Here is a 16,336-nt window from a genome sequence, read left to right as displayed (position 1 = left end):
CCGGGCTCCGGCGGCACAGGGTCCGGAGGCATGGGGGCTGCCCGAAGCTGATAGCACTGGGGCAGCTCGGCTCTTAAACAGAGCCAAAGAGTCAGGGGAGGAGCAGAGCCTCTGGCCGCGGCGGCTTTGCTCCTCCCTGACTCTTCGGCTCTGTTTAAGAGCCGAGTGCTACGGGCTTTGGGCAGCCCCCATGCCTCCGGACCCTGCGCCGCTGGAGCCCGGGAGGGGAAGTGCCCGGCTGGGGGCACAGGGTCCAGAGGCAAGAGGGCTGCCCAAAGCCCGAGCGCTACCGGCTTCACGGTTTGCCGGGCAGCCTCCAGACCCTACGCCCCTGGCTGGGCGCTTCCCCTCCTGGGCTCCAGCTGTGCTGGGGAAGCGCCGGCCGGGGGCGCAGGGTCTGGGGGCTGCCCAGCAAACTGTGAAGCTGGTAGCGCTCGGGCAGCCCTTTCCGCGTGGCTGGGAGTGGGAGGGAGGAGGGGGTGGAGTTAGGGCGGGGTTGAGGTGGGGAAGGGGCAGGGCTGGGGTGGGAAATGGGCAGGGCCAGGACCCCATGGAGGGTCCTCTTTTTTTATTTATTAGGTATGGTAACCCTAACGTTGCCAGGCAGCTCCGTCTGTGCTAATGCGCAATCTGGATTTAAACTGGCCTGAGCAAACAACCCTTGGATGCAGGGGGAAGCAGGCAGGTCTGTCACTCAAATTATCAAAGAAAAACCATGTTTAATGGCAGGGCACACCTCAGCCACCCACGACTTTCCCCTGGCCCATCCCACGCTTCCTAAGGCTTTCGCTTCCATCCCCAACTGATAACAGAATATTCCATGTACCCTGCCGGCATCAGACTTGTACTCTGATACAAACCCTTAACTCTGACCCTTGTCTGCCAGCATCAGCACAGCTGGCTGTCACCTTCTATACTGCGGCGACGTTCTCCAGCTTTAACCCTACCGAGAGCCTGGGTAAGGTTTTTGCAGTAGAGTGGAGAGGATGTGACCGACTCTATCCCAGAGCTAGTTATGAGGCAGCAGAAGAAGAGTGATGGGGTTCCTCCTGGGGGCTATTTCTTGCTCTGTGTTCGAGGTAGGCTAGCCACTGAAAGGCAGCATGCAGGGGCTAAGATGGGGGTTTGTCACCTTAGAGAGCCAGGTTCTGGGCTGGCAGACACCTTGCTGGCATGGAGCTATGCTATACCCCCAGTTTTGGGACAGTCACTTAGAGGAACCCCTCTTAGTGTGCCAGGCCCCTAAGGGGGGGGGTGTCTCTTCCCCCTAGTTGGGCTGTGGCTGTCCCCCTGTCTACTCCAGGTGAGATCCCCCACTCTTTCCAGCAGCCAGTGCTTATCCTCACACCTGCCCATCCTTTGGTCTCGAGCTGGGGGAATCTATCTCCCTCTGGGGCGTCGGCTGCTAGGTGTCAATGCCCTGGTGCTTGGATTTGCCGCTGTCTTTTGAGATGGAGTTAGCCTCGGCCCGTCCATTTTTAATGACCCATACAAGCTCCGACAGCCAGGCGATGCTCAGACCTACATTTCTTAGCCTGCCCCAAAAGTAAACTGTCCCTTTCTGCCCACCGGGTAACAATGCAGCATATAGGGGAAACTGAGGCACACACTGGCATCATAAAAATATTACAGAAAATTCCCACTTCATCACACTTGCATAAGCTAAAAAGTGTGTGTGGGGGTGTATGTTCAGCAGCTCTTCCCTGACTGTTTTCTAGGTTAGGTTCATGGCCTTTGTCACAGTTCAGGGCAACTGCGCCCATATTCCCGCTCCGTAGTCTAGCAAGGGCACCTGCTTCTGGGCTCCCAGCCGTCACCGCTGTTGGTCGGAGACCCACATCTCTCTCTCCCTCCCAGTTAGGTTTTTTTTTCCAGGCTGCACAGTTCCCTGCCTCCACCGTGAGTGCCCCAGCAAGCCAGACTGCCTGAGCAGGTCTGTTCCTGTGATTTGCTTTCTCCTCCGAGGCTACCACAAGGGTGATCGCCCACAGCTCAGGGCTACCCCCAGCCCTTGCTAAGCAAGCACATGTGTTCTTCTGGTGAAACGTTCCAGAGAAAACCTATTAAACATCATAAAAGAACCTCCACACACATTCCCAAAGATCACTCAGCCGCTCCAGCTTCATCAGCATGTTAAAATGTAGCAGGCTCAGTTTGGGGCACGTATTTTCCGTGATGGCTGGAGATGTTATGAAATGCTGCGTAGACAAACCCTCTTGGTGCCTGTCTGATATTCCAGGAATCAGCAGGCACGTGGTGGCCAAGAGACAGGGCCCAGCCTGTTGCACATTTCTTGCAAAATGAGGCCAAAGAAAAAGGAAGACAAGCCAGCAGAAAACATTGCGAAGAGGGGTGATGTAAAAATGTTGTTGTTCTCTCTGTAATCATACTAACCTAGGGCTTTTCATCAGTAGACCTCAAAGCGCTTGACAAAGGCACTCAGCATCATTATCCCTGTTTTACAGATGGGGAAACCGAGGCACAGAGCAGGGACGGGACTTGCCTAAGGTCACCTAAGCAGCTGAGTTAGGATGAGAACTCAAGTCCCAGTCTGGTGCTGTAGCCACCGGGCCATATGCTGCCTCTGGACCGCTTCATTGTTCATGGAAGCACCATGAAGCACTGATGATAGTGCTCAGTGTGCATCTATGCTTTTGGGGATTTGGTTTTTGTTGCCATTTCCATGAGATGTTTACAAAATAAAAGTTTAAAGCGCCTGTAAAAACTGAGCTCGGTAACTCGGCTGCCGCTGCACCGCAACATCCGAAGTCCCATTACTCCTGCCCCAAGCGTTAACGGCGAACGATCTTCTACCGCCCAGACAGCGACTGGTTAACCAACCCAAATGCCGTGAGTTCCGGCGGGGACGTGCTCGCTCTCGAGCAGTGCACCTCGACAGCGGTAGCCTAATGCCGCACGCACCGGGGAGAACGGAGAGGCGCAGCCAAGGGCTGTCGGAGCCCTTTCTCCTCCCCAGAGCTAGGATGGGCCATAGCAACACAGCACTAGCAACAATGGGTAATAATAGACCAGTTGTATTTCTGCTCCAAACGCAGTCCCCACCCCACTGGCGCTTGACGGCCTGATAGGATCGCTGCCCAAAGCAGCCGTCCAGTGACTCGGGATCGAAAGCAGCCACAGAAAGGGGAAGATCCTTTCAGGCCCTAAAAGCAAGGGTCTTATCTCCTGAACTAGGTGTGGTTTTAGCCGTGGGGCGAGGGGATTGTTCCGCTCAAAGAGAACAATAGAATCAAAAGCGTGCTGATTTGGGATGAGTGTTCGGAGCTGCACGGGTACCACTTTAGTACTGGGGAACTAATCATTCTTTAGCTTGCACTGAATTGATCTCCACTCCAAGTTCGCTGGAGTTCCCAGCGCTGCAGTGCCGTCGCTGCTCCTGGCAAGGATTGCAGGCTCATTCGAGGGCTCTGTAGCTAGACGCCAGTTGGATTCCGCTTTAGAGTTACAGCCTAGTGAAGGTGCTGCAGCCTGAATCATTTTTACAAGCGGCGTCTCCACAACCGCGGTTCCCATTTCTATCGACTGCTGTCGTTTTCACTAGCTAGAATATCCAATTAGGCCCAGATCGGCAGAGGTACTTCGGCACCTAGCTCCCGTTGATTTCAATACCGCAGTACCTATGAAGCTCTGGACTTCGCTGTCCTACACTGCTGTATAGTGTTGCGGCGAGCTGTTAAGCGGCTGCTGTGTTCCACCTCAGAGGTGGCTGCATTGCATTAGTGGTCGAGGTGATCCTGGAGTGATCCTTTGTAAAGCACCTTAGGGCGGAAGGTGCTGTAGACGTGCCACGTGTTTTACTTTCATTCTCCGAGTGGAAAATACTCCAAGTTCTGCTGATGCCGTAGCAGAGGAGGGAAGACTTCAAGGAAGAGGCTATCCGGCTTTCCTAGGCCTGTTGGACTGTGAACTAGGCCTGTGTGGCACTGAACTTTACCCAGCCCTTTATCTGCCCCATCACGTGGTGAATGCATTGGGGCGTGCAACTTTTTCTAAACTTTCTCCGTCTGTTCCATTCCATCAGCCTCCGTACCAGCTTGTGATACGAACGTAGGCTGAGGAAGTGCAGGGAATTTCATAGACGTGGAGGGCTGGAAGGGACCTCGAGAAGTCGTCTAGTCCAGCCCCCTGCACTGAAGCAGGACCAAGTAAACCAAGACCAGCCCTGACAGGGGGTTTGTCCAACCTGTTCTTTAAAACCCCCACACCCTGCCTTGGAATCCTATTCCAGTGTAGGTAGAAAGTCTCCCTTGCTGCAGTTTAAGCCCATTACTTCTTGTCCTGAACATAAACATGGACAACAACTGATCTCCATTCTCTTTATAACAGCCCTTAACAAATGTGCAGACTGTTATCAGTCCCCCTTCAGTCTTCTTTTCTCAAGCCAGGTGCAGTGGCCGAGTGGTTAAAGCCCCTGGCTGCCCTCCTGCAGGTTGCGGATTTGAGTCTGGCTTGATCTCCCCACCTCTAGTTCACCCAGCTGCAAATGGGTGCCTGATCCGTTGGGTTAGGGCAGGTGGGCAAAGGCGGTTGGATGTGACCTCTCCTGTGTCCCACTGGCTGCAAGACTGGCATCAGCCCAATGAGTCATTGGCTCAGGGGAACTTGGATTTTCTGAGCCTAGTCCCCTGTGCGCTGCTTTGGAGAGAAGCTAAATGCAATGCACTCCCCAGGGGCAGGGAAGGAGAGCAACAGGGAGCTAAATGGGGAAGTGGAGCAGCAGGTCTTGCCGTGACTTGTCCTTTGGCACCTAATTTAGTATCTCCCTTCCCTGGGAGCTCAGCACACCCGTGTCCGTAAGAGCCAGTCTAGTCCCCACCAGCAGGGAAGTGACTGATCAGATTCACGTTAGTTGGTTTCCCACCAGAGAATGGGGCTGCGCCTTCAGTCCAGGCCTGACATCACAGCTCAGGACAACAGGGGTCAAGGCTCAGTGCAGCTTTCCAAACCCAGACCTGACGCTGCCGCCTAACCGGTGGAGTGGCAATTATAACAACAAGCCCTTCCTCTGATAGCACTTTTCAGCTGCAGATCTCCAACCAGGGCGGGCAGTAGCATTAGTCCCATTTTACAGATGGGGAAATTGAGGCACCGAGCCGGGAACTGACTTGCCCCAGGTCACCCAGCAGGCCCGTGGCACAGCCAGGAAGGTCTCCTGAGTTCCAGCCCAGTGCCCTCTCCACTAGGCCATAAGAGAGATTATTTACAGCCAGAGTTGCTGGAAGGATGCCCGGCAGGGGTGGCTTTGTCTACATAGCCATCTGGCAACAGAGAACTGGCTCAGCTCAGCTCACTCTTTAAACGGATTTTGAGTCACTCCGCCGCCAGACGCAGCCGGAGAGAATCCCCTGGGGCCTGGGTTAATTCGGCCCCCCCCTGCCCCTCAAGCATTGAACTCTTCACCAGCTCGCACTCCACCCACCGCCACCCTGGGCCTGAGGCTCAGGGCCTGATCTGCAGAGGGGCTGAGCGCCACGGCGTTGTCATTAGCAGTCCAAGGTGCTTGGCCCCTCTGCAGATCGGGCCCTTAGAAGGGGGGAGGGTGGAATGACGCAGCCACAAAACGCTCCCCGAATGGCTAATTCAGGGGCTTGATTGCAGGAAACAAGGCACTTCCATTGGCTCCACTCTGGTCCCCAGCAGTTTTACTTTCGCGTCTGCTCTGATTCTGCCTCCGCTCCCCCTTAGAGGGGCGACACGGCAGGAGTCACTGGGATAGGCGTTAACAGCCGCTCCGCCACGCTGCATGCAACCTGGTGCTCTAAATGCCTGCAGCTGGGTCAGTCCAGCCTCAGGCCCACCCTCCCTGCAGTCTGGAGGGGTCCCCAGTGACCCCCTCAGCACAGAGCCCTGCCTGGCCCATGGCAGCTGAGCCAGAGACCCTCCGAAGCTGCCGGGCTCTGGAGCCAAGCCAAACTGGGGCCTCGCTCCCGGCTGCAGCTGGCGGACGTCACACTGCGCTGCAGGACCGTCAGCAACGCCGGCACCCATCAGCCCCCCTGCTCTGAGCTCTCTGCTAACCAGCCTGCCTCTCCCCAGGACCCTGGGCTCAAACGGTCCTGAACCAAAAAGCGCCGGCGGGGGGCCCGTGACAGGGATCCATGCAGCCGAGCGCGGAACTGGGGTGCTCGCAGAGGTTGTGCTGTTGTATGAATGGAGTCTACAGTAGGGATCAGCCTGCACCAAACAGCCCCCCCCCCCGCCCCCCACGGCAGCTGTGGCCCATCCCAATGACTGGGCGAGACCTTGGCGCAGGGGTCGCAGAGGGAGAGCTGGACCTGTGATTAACGCCTCCCCCCCCGCAGCCTCCAGACACAGAGCAGACAGTTTGTCAGCCTCACATGCACCAGAGTGAAGCTGGAGAAGACCCAGACCCACATAATACCAGCAGCCCCCCTTCCCCCCAGAGACCCCTGGCAGCATCATTCCCTCCTACATCCCGCAGGCTGTAGACACCTCCCTCTCCCCGACCGTCCTGTCCCCCCGGCCAGATTCTCTTCTTCCTCCCACCCCCCCAACATCCTCCATCTCACCTCCCCAAGGCTGTCTCGGCCAGCTCCCCTCCCCCTGAAGTTTGGTTCCCCCCCAGCTCCCCTCCCCAAGGCATAGACCCAGCAGACCTCCGCCCCACCCAGCTGCCCTCAGTGCCAGGCTGACGGAGGGGCAGGGGGGGTTGTGGCTCCAGGCTGTAGCCAGCCCAACAGGAGACAAAACAGTCTCTGCCCATCACCCTGGGGCCCCTAGCCAGGACATGCCCCCTCCTAGTTAGCAACCTGGGGAGGTGTGGCTGGTTCTGACCCCCTAGGATCTCCCCTAGGTCAGGGATGCTGCTGGCCCAGAAACCAGCCAAGGAGTCAGAGGTGCCCCATTCGATAAGCTCCGTGTGGGTCTGCAGCACCCACCACTGCTGCCAGACGGAGAGGAGAGCAAAGCCCCATCCCTTCCCAGCCCCCTGGTGCCGCCCTGCCCAAGCCTCGAAGCAGGGGTACTGGACAGGCCACTCCCCCTCCACGGTCCCCTTGGGCAGCGTTCCTCAACCTTTTCCATACCAGGAACCGACTTGCTGCCTTTCTAAACCGGGTCAGGGCGATCTCAGGGACCAGCGCTGGCCCACAGACCGGTCGCTGAGAAACACTGGCCTAGGGTGCCATCAAAGCGCTAGGCTCTAGTGGTGAGAGCAGGGAACCCAAAGATTCAGGACTTCTCCCTTGTTTTCCACCCTCTGCCACTGACTTACCCTCTGACCTCGAGGCAAGTCACACCCCCTCTCTGCCTCAGTTTCCCCCCCCCCTGTAATATGATCATGGCAACTCTGGCCTATCTCCCAGGAGGGTTAATTTGTATTTGTAAAGCACTGTGAGATGAAAGACTCTAGACACACTGATTATTACTATAGAGACAAGGTGGGACCCACAAGGCTACCAGGGCACATACAATTGTTTCTAGAGCTATGTAGCAGCACCAGGAGGCCTGCGGGGTGGGGAACAGGCCTCTGTATTGTCTACTCCTTCTATGACAGCACCAGAGCCCCCATAAATCCTAGATAGCCCTCACCCTCTAAAATAGACCAGCCGCAGAAACTGTAATGACACGCTCACTTTCTACACCAAAGACCAAGGTCTGATCCTTCTTCTTTCCCCCCCACAGCAACCAAGGAGGGCGGGACTTAAGTCTCCAAACCTGGGCTTGAGTGGACTCACATGTGACCGAGGAGGATTCATTTCCAATGCAACTTGCTCGTGGTCCCCACCCACATGCCAGGCCAGCCCTCCTCAATCAGGGTGGGTGGGTCTGGTTACCTCCCTGAGCTACCCCTCCTGTGCTGGGCGGGTCTCAGCGCTGGTATATAAAGGCTAGGCAGGGATCAGGGTTTATGCAGCATCTAGTCTGGAGTTGTGGAAGAGACAGGTAAGGGCTTGCAATGTTCTCTGCCTTTCTATGGGGGTGGCTTTCCAAGTTATAATTAAATGTAATTGGAGTGTGTCAACCTCTAAGCTTGTTTGCTCCCTGATAAGAGCTTGGCAAATGGACTCTGACTGCGTTAGCTCTCTTCTTTTCTTGTCGGTCCAGGCAAACTGCCTGGCAAGTCAATGATGCTACGGGACTGACTTGCTGTCTGGGAGCTCCTAGACTAGTCTCTCCTCCTCCCCCCACCACCCACCCACCCCTTCCTTATAGGGGAAACATTGAGTCTCCCAACTAACTAAAATGCTAAATCTCAGCTGTAGGCTTAGATAAACCCCTTCACCCTTGTGACAGGCATGTCCTGCTAGGAGGGTTCAAATCCAACTACTCCAAATGGCAGAGAAACTGCTGCCCCGTGGTTGTGTGAACTCCCAACATACTCCATAATGGGGGGGGGGGGGGGAGGTTGTGTTAAGGCTCTGGGGTTTCAGATTTGAGAAGTTCAGCTTTTAGCCCTCCCAAGTCCTGGCTAGAGGAGGAAAAACTTGAATATGAATCCCAAAAGGAGTCTCTTTGCCTGCTGTTTGGAGCCAATTGTGTCTTGTGATGGCTGAGTCTGACTCATGGCTTGTTTAGTGCTTGGAGGCTGGTAATGCTACTACAATGACTGTCCTTGTGGCTGTATTCTGCTCCTTCACAGATCTGTCTCCGGCTCTGATCTGGAGATAGGAGTGGGGCAGGCTCTCCTAATCCGAGCAAGGCTGCCTTCGCCAGCTGTTGTGAGCACTGTCCCAATGCCAATCAAATGGCTGTGAGGTGTGGTGGGGCTGGCTTCCCCCCTCCCCTTATGGGGAACTGTGGGTTATGGTGTGAGCTGCGCATTCCTCTAACACTCCACCACTGACTACCCCTGGTGCTGCTCTGAGCAGTGACCCTGACTCCAGTTAGTGGCTGGCAACTGAAAATGAAAACGGTGACACAATCCTAGCAAAGCAGGAGGTGTCGAAACAGCGATGAGCAGACTGGGGCGAAGGCCGCTGTTACTTATAGCAGCAGGGGCCTTGGCAGCAGCTCGTTTTGCAATCCAGACTGGCAGGTCTGGGGCGGGTAAGTGAAATCATGTCCTCCCTGCCTGCTGCCTCCAGGCCCAGGGGATCTGGAGCGATGTTACTCAATGCATTGTGCTGCTGAACCTCCCAGGGGCTAACACAATGGCATGAGCTCTCACTGCTGACCTCTGAGCCCTCTTTATGGCCCTAGAATTTACTCAAGCCTTATCTTGCTCTGGCAGATTAATGAGTGAGTTTCTATATCCCTTCTAATCAGATTCCACCATGGCTTCTAATGACCCCAGTGCTGCTTCCCCAAAGGATGAAGAGCAGGAGGTAGGTACATGCTTGGACTGTAGGGTCTCTTTGTGGTGGGCTACTGGCCTCTGCTAGGGAACTGGTGCGGGGCCCCTTTGCCTAGAAGTCCCAGTGGTGACCACAATAAGCAGGCTAAGGAGGGATAGCTCAGTGGTTTGAGCATTGACCTGCTAAACCCAGGGTTGTGAATTCAATCCTTGAGGGAGCCATTTAGGGATCTGGGGCAAAAATCTGTCTGGGGATTGGCCCTGCTTTGACCAGGGGGTTGGACTAGACCTCCTGAGGTCCCTTCCAACCCTGAGATTCTATGTTCTCTGAACAGTATTGTACTGGTATAACTTTGGCTGTAAACATAAACCACTGTAGCTAAACTAGTGTGAAGCCATATGTGGCTATTCCCTTGGTCTAGGAGTGCCTTCATCTAATAGAAATTATTCTTTATTGGCTTAATGTAAATCAAAGTAACCCTCTCTCTGAATGTGCCCACACAGCAGTTTGCATCGGCTTAACTATAGCATGACTTCAGTTTTATTGGTGCCACTTTCTCCTGTTGATCTCTGGCTTGTCTGCAGCACTCCCTACTCCTGGGGTTTCTGGAGCTGGGAGGGGTACGATGCAGCCAGATCTACACTAGACATTTACTTTGCTAGAACTGTGGCTCAAGGGGGTGGGGGAAAATCCACAGCCCTGAGCCATGCAGTCTGACCTACCCCCATGTGTGGCTAGCACTGTCTAGCTTCTCCTGTTTGACCTGGCTACTGCCTTTGCTGGAGGTGGACGGCAGAAGCTGTTGTCACCGTATTGGTGAGCAGCTGTGCCACTGCAGTAATTAAGTGTAGATCTGCTCTGGTGAAGACTTTTGTCTTCCCTTTCTGAGCTAGTTCTTTACTAGGCCCGGTCTCACAAATGGCGGATGCTGGATCTGTCTAATCATGCAGTAGAGGGGGGAGCACTTGGCAAGCTGGAAGTGGGGAGAGTAAATGACGCTCTGAGAATGGCTCCCTCTAGGCCAGATCAGCTGACAGACCCCAGCTACCAATGGCGGGGTCCATGACCCTGCTTGGAAGGGGAGACTACCTGGTAGCCCTCACCCTGTCTACCTTGCTGCCTTCTCTCCCCTAGAACATAGCAAACCGGGTGGCCAACCTGCCCTTGGTCAGCTCTGCCTATGACATGGTCTCCACGGCCTACACCTCCACCAAAGAGAGCTACCCATATGTCAAATCCGTCTGTGACGTGGCAGAGAAAGGCATGAAGACCATGGCTGCGGCTGCAGTTAGTGGTGCCCAGCCAATCCTGTCCAAACTCGAGCCGCAGAGTGAGTAACTGGGGAGGGGATGCCTGGGGGAGGGGGTGGCATGGCCCAAGTGAAGGGCACCAGGCTCTGCCCTCCTTCCCAGGGTACCAAGCAAAGAGCCTCATGCCCTGCCAGAGGGAGGAGTCAGGCTGGTCACATCAGAAGCCATTGGCTGGCTAAGGAACCTCTCCTGCTTTCCTAGAGGAACATAACCCACTCCCGAGGCCACTGAAAGCTCCACCTGGAGGGTTTATGGAGGTGGAAGTGGCCACAGAACCCTTGGGTGAAAGCGGTCAGCTTTGGGGGAGCATAGCATGGAGCAACCTTGTACTACCTAAGCTCGGAGCTGTGCAGACGGGTAGGATTCCTGCATCTGCCAGTTCTCCACAGCAACGGCCTCAAAGTATAATAACGGCACTGGTCCAGTTCTCAACCCATTCCAAGCTGTTGCAAATCCGCTCACCCTTGTGCCTACTGAGCAAAGTCTTTCCTCTGACTTCTGCCACCCCTTCAGAGTCCTCCTGCACCAGGTTCTCTAGCTTCATCAACTCAAGCTGTCAGTGTCACAGAACTTGCTGTAATGGCAGGGGCTCGTCACGTGAGACACTAAACTGGTTTTCTTAACAGTTTCCACAGCAAACGAGTACGCATGCAGGGGGCTGGACAAGCTGGAGGAGAAGCTGCCAATCCTTCAACAGCCAACAGACAAGGTAACAACCTCTCTGCTTCCTCTTTGTAAAGGCAAGGGGAGCAGTGACTTCCGCTCAAGCGGGCGAGTTTAGCCGTGAGCACTAAAACTTAACAGAGCAGAGCTACGTGGGGCAGGAAAAACATGGCTTGATCTGCTGACTAGTGCCTGCTGCCCCAACTCAGGGTGGGGCAGAAGTGATCCATTTGCTCATGGGATGATCATGGCCAGTCTGAACTACCCCTGCTGTTACACAATGCAGAGATCCTGACCCCCCCCCAGCACAAACCTTACAGCAGTCATGCTGTGATGATGGAACATGGGCACTTGCTCTGATGTAGCTCTGCACAATGCAAATGTCTAATCTAGATGGGCCCTTAAGAAAGATTTTTAAAACTTGGGATGGGGGTAGAGAAACCAAAGGTCTTCCCCTTGGACAGTGGGGAGGGAAGCAAACCTCACATCTTCCTCCCCGCCCTTGAAATATTCTAACACTGGCTTGAGGTCTTATCTGATCTGACCTCTATCTAGATAATCTCCAATACCAAAGACCTGGTGACTGCCACAGTGACTGGTGCCAAAGATGCCATGAGCAACACCATGACCGGGATGGTGGACATGACCAAAGGGGCTGTCCAGGGGAGCATGGAGCTGACCAGATCAGCAGTGACCAGTGGTGTGAACACAGTCATGGGCTCAGCCGTGGGCCAGATGGTGGTGAGCGGCATGGGTGCTGTGCTGGGCAAGTCAGAAGAGCTGGTGGATCACTACCTTCCCATGACCGATGAGGAACTAGGTGAGACGGCGGCGGCAGCAGCTGCTCTTTGCCTGTGCACTACAGCAGGAGGCCGCCTCAGGTGGGGAGGGGGTGAGAGGAGACCAGCTGGGTCTGTCTGGCTAATGCCAGCTGCAGTTGGGTTCATGGCTTCAGTTGAAGCATCCAACCTACAAGGTTGGGGTTAATTTCCTGATAAGGCCCCACAGTTAAGCCCTAGGAGAAACTACTGCAGTCTCCATCAGGGCTGGCTTTAGGCCGATTCAGCCTGGGGGGCGTGAGGAGGGCTCTGGCGCGGCGCGGCTGGAATGCGGCTCGATTCCTGGGGGCGGGGCTTGCAGCAAGCCCCACCCCCAGGAATCAGGCCCTGCTCTTGCTAAAGCCGGCCCTGGTCTCCATAACAGAATGAACAACCTCTGTAGCTGGGGCACCCTGCCAGCTTCCCTGGAAGATGCTGTTTGCTGTGAGGTGGGAAGCATAGATCTGGGGGGGGGAACCTCCTCCTCCCTCAATACCTGGAAGCCTCAGGGGAGACCTGTTCTGTACAGGGTGCTCTGAGCATGGAGAACCACTAGGAGAGCAGCTTGTGGCTAAACCAATCTCTGTCTCTGAGGCTTGTAGATTCTAATAGAATTGGGGGGTGGGGTGGGAGGGGATTTCAGCAAATCCCTTCATGGCAGAGCCTCTCCCCAGTCTGTGAAACAAGGATACTTGCTGCCTGTAGTCCAAGTGCATTGTCTTCCTGTGATGGTCCCAGGGTACAATCTGGCCTGTTGAGAACAGTGGTGTCCCCTGAATTCTAGGCTGTGGTGCCTTTTACCCTGCCGAACAGCCACTCCTGGTCTACTCACGCTGCCTTCAGCATGTAAATTCACCCCAGCTCCCCACAGGTGTGCGCTTGCAGCCCCTCATGAACTACAAACAGGGGAACACCCGCAAGTTCTTAGCCCAGCCTTGTTCCCCCAGACCCATGCACCTTTGTGCAGCTCCGTATCTTCCTGGACTGTGCAAGCTCCTCACTCATTGGTCATGCCAACACTGGGAAATGTTGCACCATCCTTGTTGTCCCGTCCCCCCCCACCCATTCAAATCCAAACACCCTAAGATTCTGGGCAGTGGGTATAAACAGCCAAGGGAGGCTCAGCGTCCCCTGCCACCAGACCCAGTTGCAGGGAGGGTTGGGGGCGGGGGGGGGGAGCTTTTTGCTTTATGATGCCCCAGGCAGGTTCCAGGGGGGCTGAGGCAGTGGTATTTGCTATTTGGGTCCTGGGGCTCATCAGGAAACTCCCTGGAGTGCAGGGACATTACTGATGAACCCAGGAAGCCAAGTAGCAAATACCACTGCCTCAGCCCCCCCACCCCCCAAAACCCACATGCAGCCTAATGAAAAGCTGCTCTTACCCCATAGTGGCTACATGGCTGTGGCTGGCCTAGGGCTCCTCCAGCGCTATGAGCCCCCTTCAACTGGCCATGGGGGAGGGGCAGGGGATCTCAGGGGCTCCAACTGCAGGGGATGGGGCAGAGCTGGGGGGGCTCTACCCTCCCCTAAGGGGGGCTCTACCCACTGTCCATGGTCAAGATGAAACAATACAATAGGGTGTTTTATGTGTGGTTTCTTTAAGTGACCAGGCACAAGTCAGAATTGGTTAAAGAGAAATAAAAACATTTTGGGGGCAGGGGGGGCCTCCAGCTAACACCTTCCAGCCGGGGCCCCCCTCCCCTTACTTCCATGTCACCAGCAAGTCCCTGCAGGTCATGAGCAGAGATGGGAGGTGGCGCACTGCTGCGGAGGTCACTGTCTATTGTACCTTTCTCCCCTCTGAGGATTTGCACCCCACGGGATGCAAAGTCTCCTGGGTATGTGAGACTCAAACAGTGACCGGATATACATTTCTCATTCTCCCCTGTTGGAGAAAGCGGGGGGGTGTGTGTGTGTGGGGGGGGGGGGGGGTATTTTAAACCCCTTGCTGGTATCTGCCTCTGAAACTGGTGCATGGGCACGGCCTGGAGTTACAACTGTTCAGGGACAATCCTACAGTAGAAGCTACACAGCTCACAGGCTGCTGCTATTCCACAGATTGAGGTTTTCAAATGACTCCTCTGGAGTGCATCTGACAATGTGTCCACTGTATAAAAGTGACCATGAGGTACGGGGTGTCCCACCCGTAGAGACTAAGTGGCAAAGCAGCTTAGTACACAACACTAAGCAGGTTACCAAGCTAGAGGCATTATTGCCAACTCTAGAGGAGGTGCAGGCCTAGCCCATACCTCCCTTGCCATCGCCGCCGCCGGGCACCACTAACCCTCCGCTCTCTGCTTCCAGCTAAACTGGCCACCTCTGTGGAAGGCTTCGATATGGCGTCCGTGGAGCAGCAGAAGCAGCAGCAGAGTTACTTCGTGCGCCTGGGGTCCCTGTCCACCAAACTCCGCCACCGAGCCTACCAGCACTCCCTGGGCAAGCTGAGGCATGCCCGGCAGAGCACCCAGGAGGTTCTGTCCCAGCTCCACCAAACCATCGAACTGGTAGGAACACAGCTGTGGGCCACACACATGCCCCTGGACTCCTCTGAAGCGCCTCCAGTCACTCCTGGCTTGGCACAAGCCATTGCATGGGTTAAGTGGCCAACATGGCAAAGTCCCTTCCTGGTGCTGATCCCAGATATCTCTTCCCTTCCAGATGGAGCACACCAAGCAGGGCGTTGATCAGAAGATCCGTGATGGCCAGGAGAAGCTGCACCAGATGTGGTTGGAGTGGAGCCAGAGGCAGCCAAGTCAGAGTAAGGAGACAGGCTCTGTGCAGCCAGAGGTAAGTCACAAGAGGGTGACTCCAGTCTCCTTGGTGTGGGGGAAGCCTGGTGTCCAGATTAACTTCTGACTTGACCCCTGTTTGTTTGCAGCAGGTAGAGGAGCAGGCGCTGGCCATGTCCCGCAGCCTCACCCAGCAACTGCAGACCACCTGCCTGACTCTGGTGTCCAGCCTGCAAGGCCTCCCTGCTGACCTCCAGGACAAGGTGCAACTGGTTCGTCACCACGTCGAAGAACTACGTGCTTCGTTCTCCGCTGCCGGCTCCTTCCATGACTTGACTGGCAGCGTCTTGGCCCAGAGCCGTGAGCGAGTGACCAAGGCCCGCAAGCTGGTGGATGAACTGATGGAGCAGGTGGCGCATAATGTCCCCCATTCTTGGTTAGTGGGACCCTTTGCCCCATCAGGCAAGCAGCAGGAGGAAATGGAGATGGAGTCATGTCCTGCAGATTAAGGACTCAAAGGGGCTCTCCTAAGCATAGAGCTTCATGAGGGTTTGGGTAACTCATGCCACTTGTCACTTCCTGTCACATATCTAGCCTGGCTCCATATCTAGATAGCAGCACTTGGTGTTTGGACACAAATGCCTCAGTCCTGGCATCCACCTTGCCTTGCTTAGGTTTGTTCTCTCCCACTAAACACTTGGGGAGGAGAAACTTATCCTGCATCTCACAGGTGTGGCTGTCTCCCAAACCTGCCTGTAGGCAGGGTCAGAGGCTTACCAGCAAAACTGATTCCCTCTGACTAGTCAAGTGACCCCCAAAATGGGATCTAAGGCCCAGCTTTCAAGCTGGGGGGCCTAGTTTGCCATCTCTAGGCAACAGCCTGAGTCTTCAGAGCATTTGCCCAGCACCTCCGAAGCCTAGACCACTTCTGTTTAGCAACCAGCTTCAACCCTGACCTTGTCTTCTAGACTCCATTCAGGTGGTAGCAGTAGGCAGTCGAGCACATGTTGTGTTCTCAATCTGTCTTAGTGGCCTGCAAATTCTCCAGCGGCACAGTAAAGAGCTAAATAAGATGGCAGCTTCCCTGTCAAGGATTTCTGACCCAACTGGTCATTTTCCTATGAAATGTTATTCACTGCAGATCCCAAGCAAATGAACCTTTAACTAGACTAAGCTACTCCAGCCTTAAGCAACTGCTTTCTCTCCAACTGCCACCACAACCAACTACTGACCCAAGTCAAGCTGACTAGTTTGGGTTCTCTCCACTCAACCAAGGAAACTGTTAAGAGATCAGGGCTCTTAAGAGGGTGCCCAAGACTGCTGCTTATTCTGGACTAGAATAATGGCTCACATAGGATTCCCTTCCTGCCTAATACTAAGTGCCCTGGTCCTGACTCCTGTAGCAGGGAAGAACGTGTTGCTCACAATAAAAGCTGTACTTGCATTGAAACAAAGGCCTCTGCTTGTTTTTGTTCTGAGTGAGATGCTCAGGCATGAAGGTCAATGATGATTCTCCCTCCTAGGCATGTCCAGCATTC

The 16,336-nt window shown here is 55.0% G+C and overlaps 1 protein-coding gene across 3 annotated transcripts; it reads left to right on the top strand.

The window, feature by feature from the left end:
- Positions 1-7,879: 7,879 nt before the first annotated feature.
- Positions 7,880-16,246, top strand: LOC128828736 (perilipin-3-like). 3 transcript variants are annotated; one of them, XM_054013656.1, is made up of 8 exons: positions 7,880-7,926; positions 9,250-9,308; positions 10,413-10,608; positions 11,215-11,297; positions 11,807-12,071; positions 14,374-14,573; positions 14,728-14,856; positions 14,948-16,246. In XM_054013656.1, the coding sequence occupies exons 2-8, from the start codon at positions 9,258-9,260 to the stop codon at positions 15,305-15,307; spliced, it is 1,284 nt and encodes a 427-aa protein (XP_053869631.1). In that variant the 5' UTR covers positions 7,880-7,926; positions 9,250-9,257; the 3' UTR covers positions 15,308-16,246. The 3 variants fall into 3 exon arrangements, with proteins under 3 accessions (XP_053869631.1, XP_053869630.1, XP_053869629.1); XM_054013655.1 differs by lacking the exon at positions 7,880-7,926 and adding an exon at positions 8,899-9,030 and having other exon boundaries at positions 14,951-16,246; XM_054013654.1 differs by lacking the exon at positions 7,880-7,926 and adding an exon at positions 8,900-9,030.
- Positions 16,247-16,336: the final 90 nt, after the last annotated feature.

Source organism: Malaclemys terrapin, chromosome 24, assembly GCF_027887155.1.
Source record: "Malaclemys terrapin pileata isolate rMalTer1 chromosome 24, rMalTer1.hap1, whole genome shotgun sequence".
Taxonomy (NCBI): Eukaryota; Metazoa; Chordata; order Testudines; family Emydidae; genus Malaclemys; species Malaclemys terrapin.
Note: the sequence above shows the minus strand (reverse complement) of the source record. Positions and strands in the feature narration are given on the sequence as shown.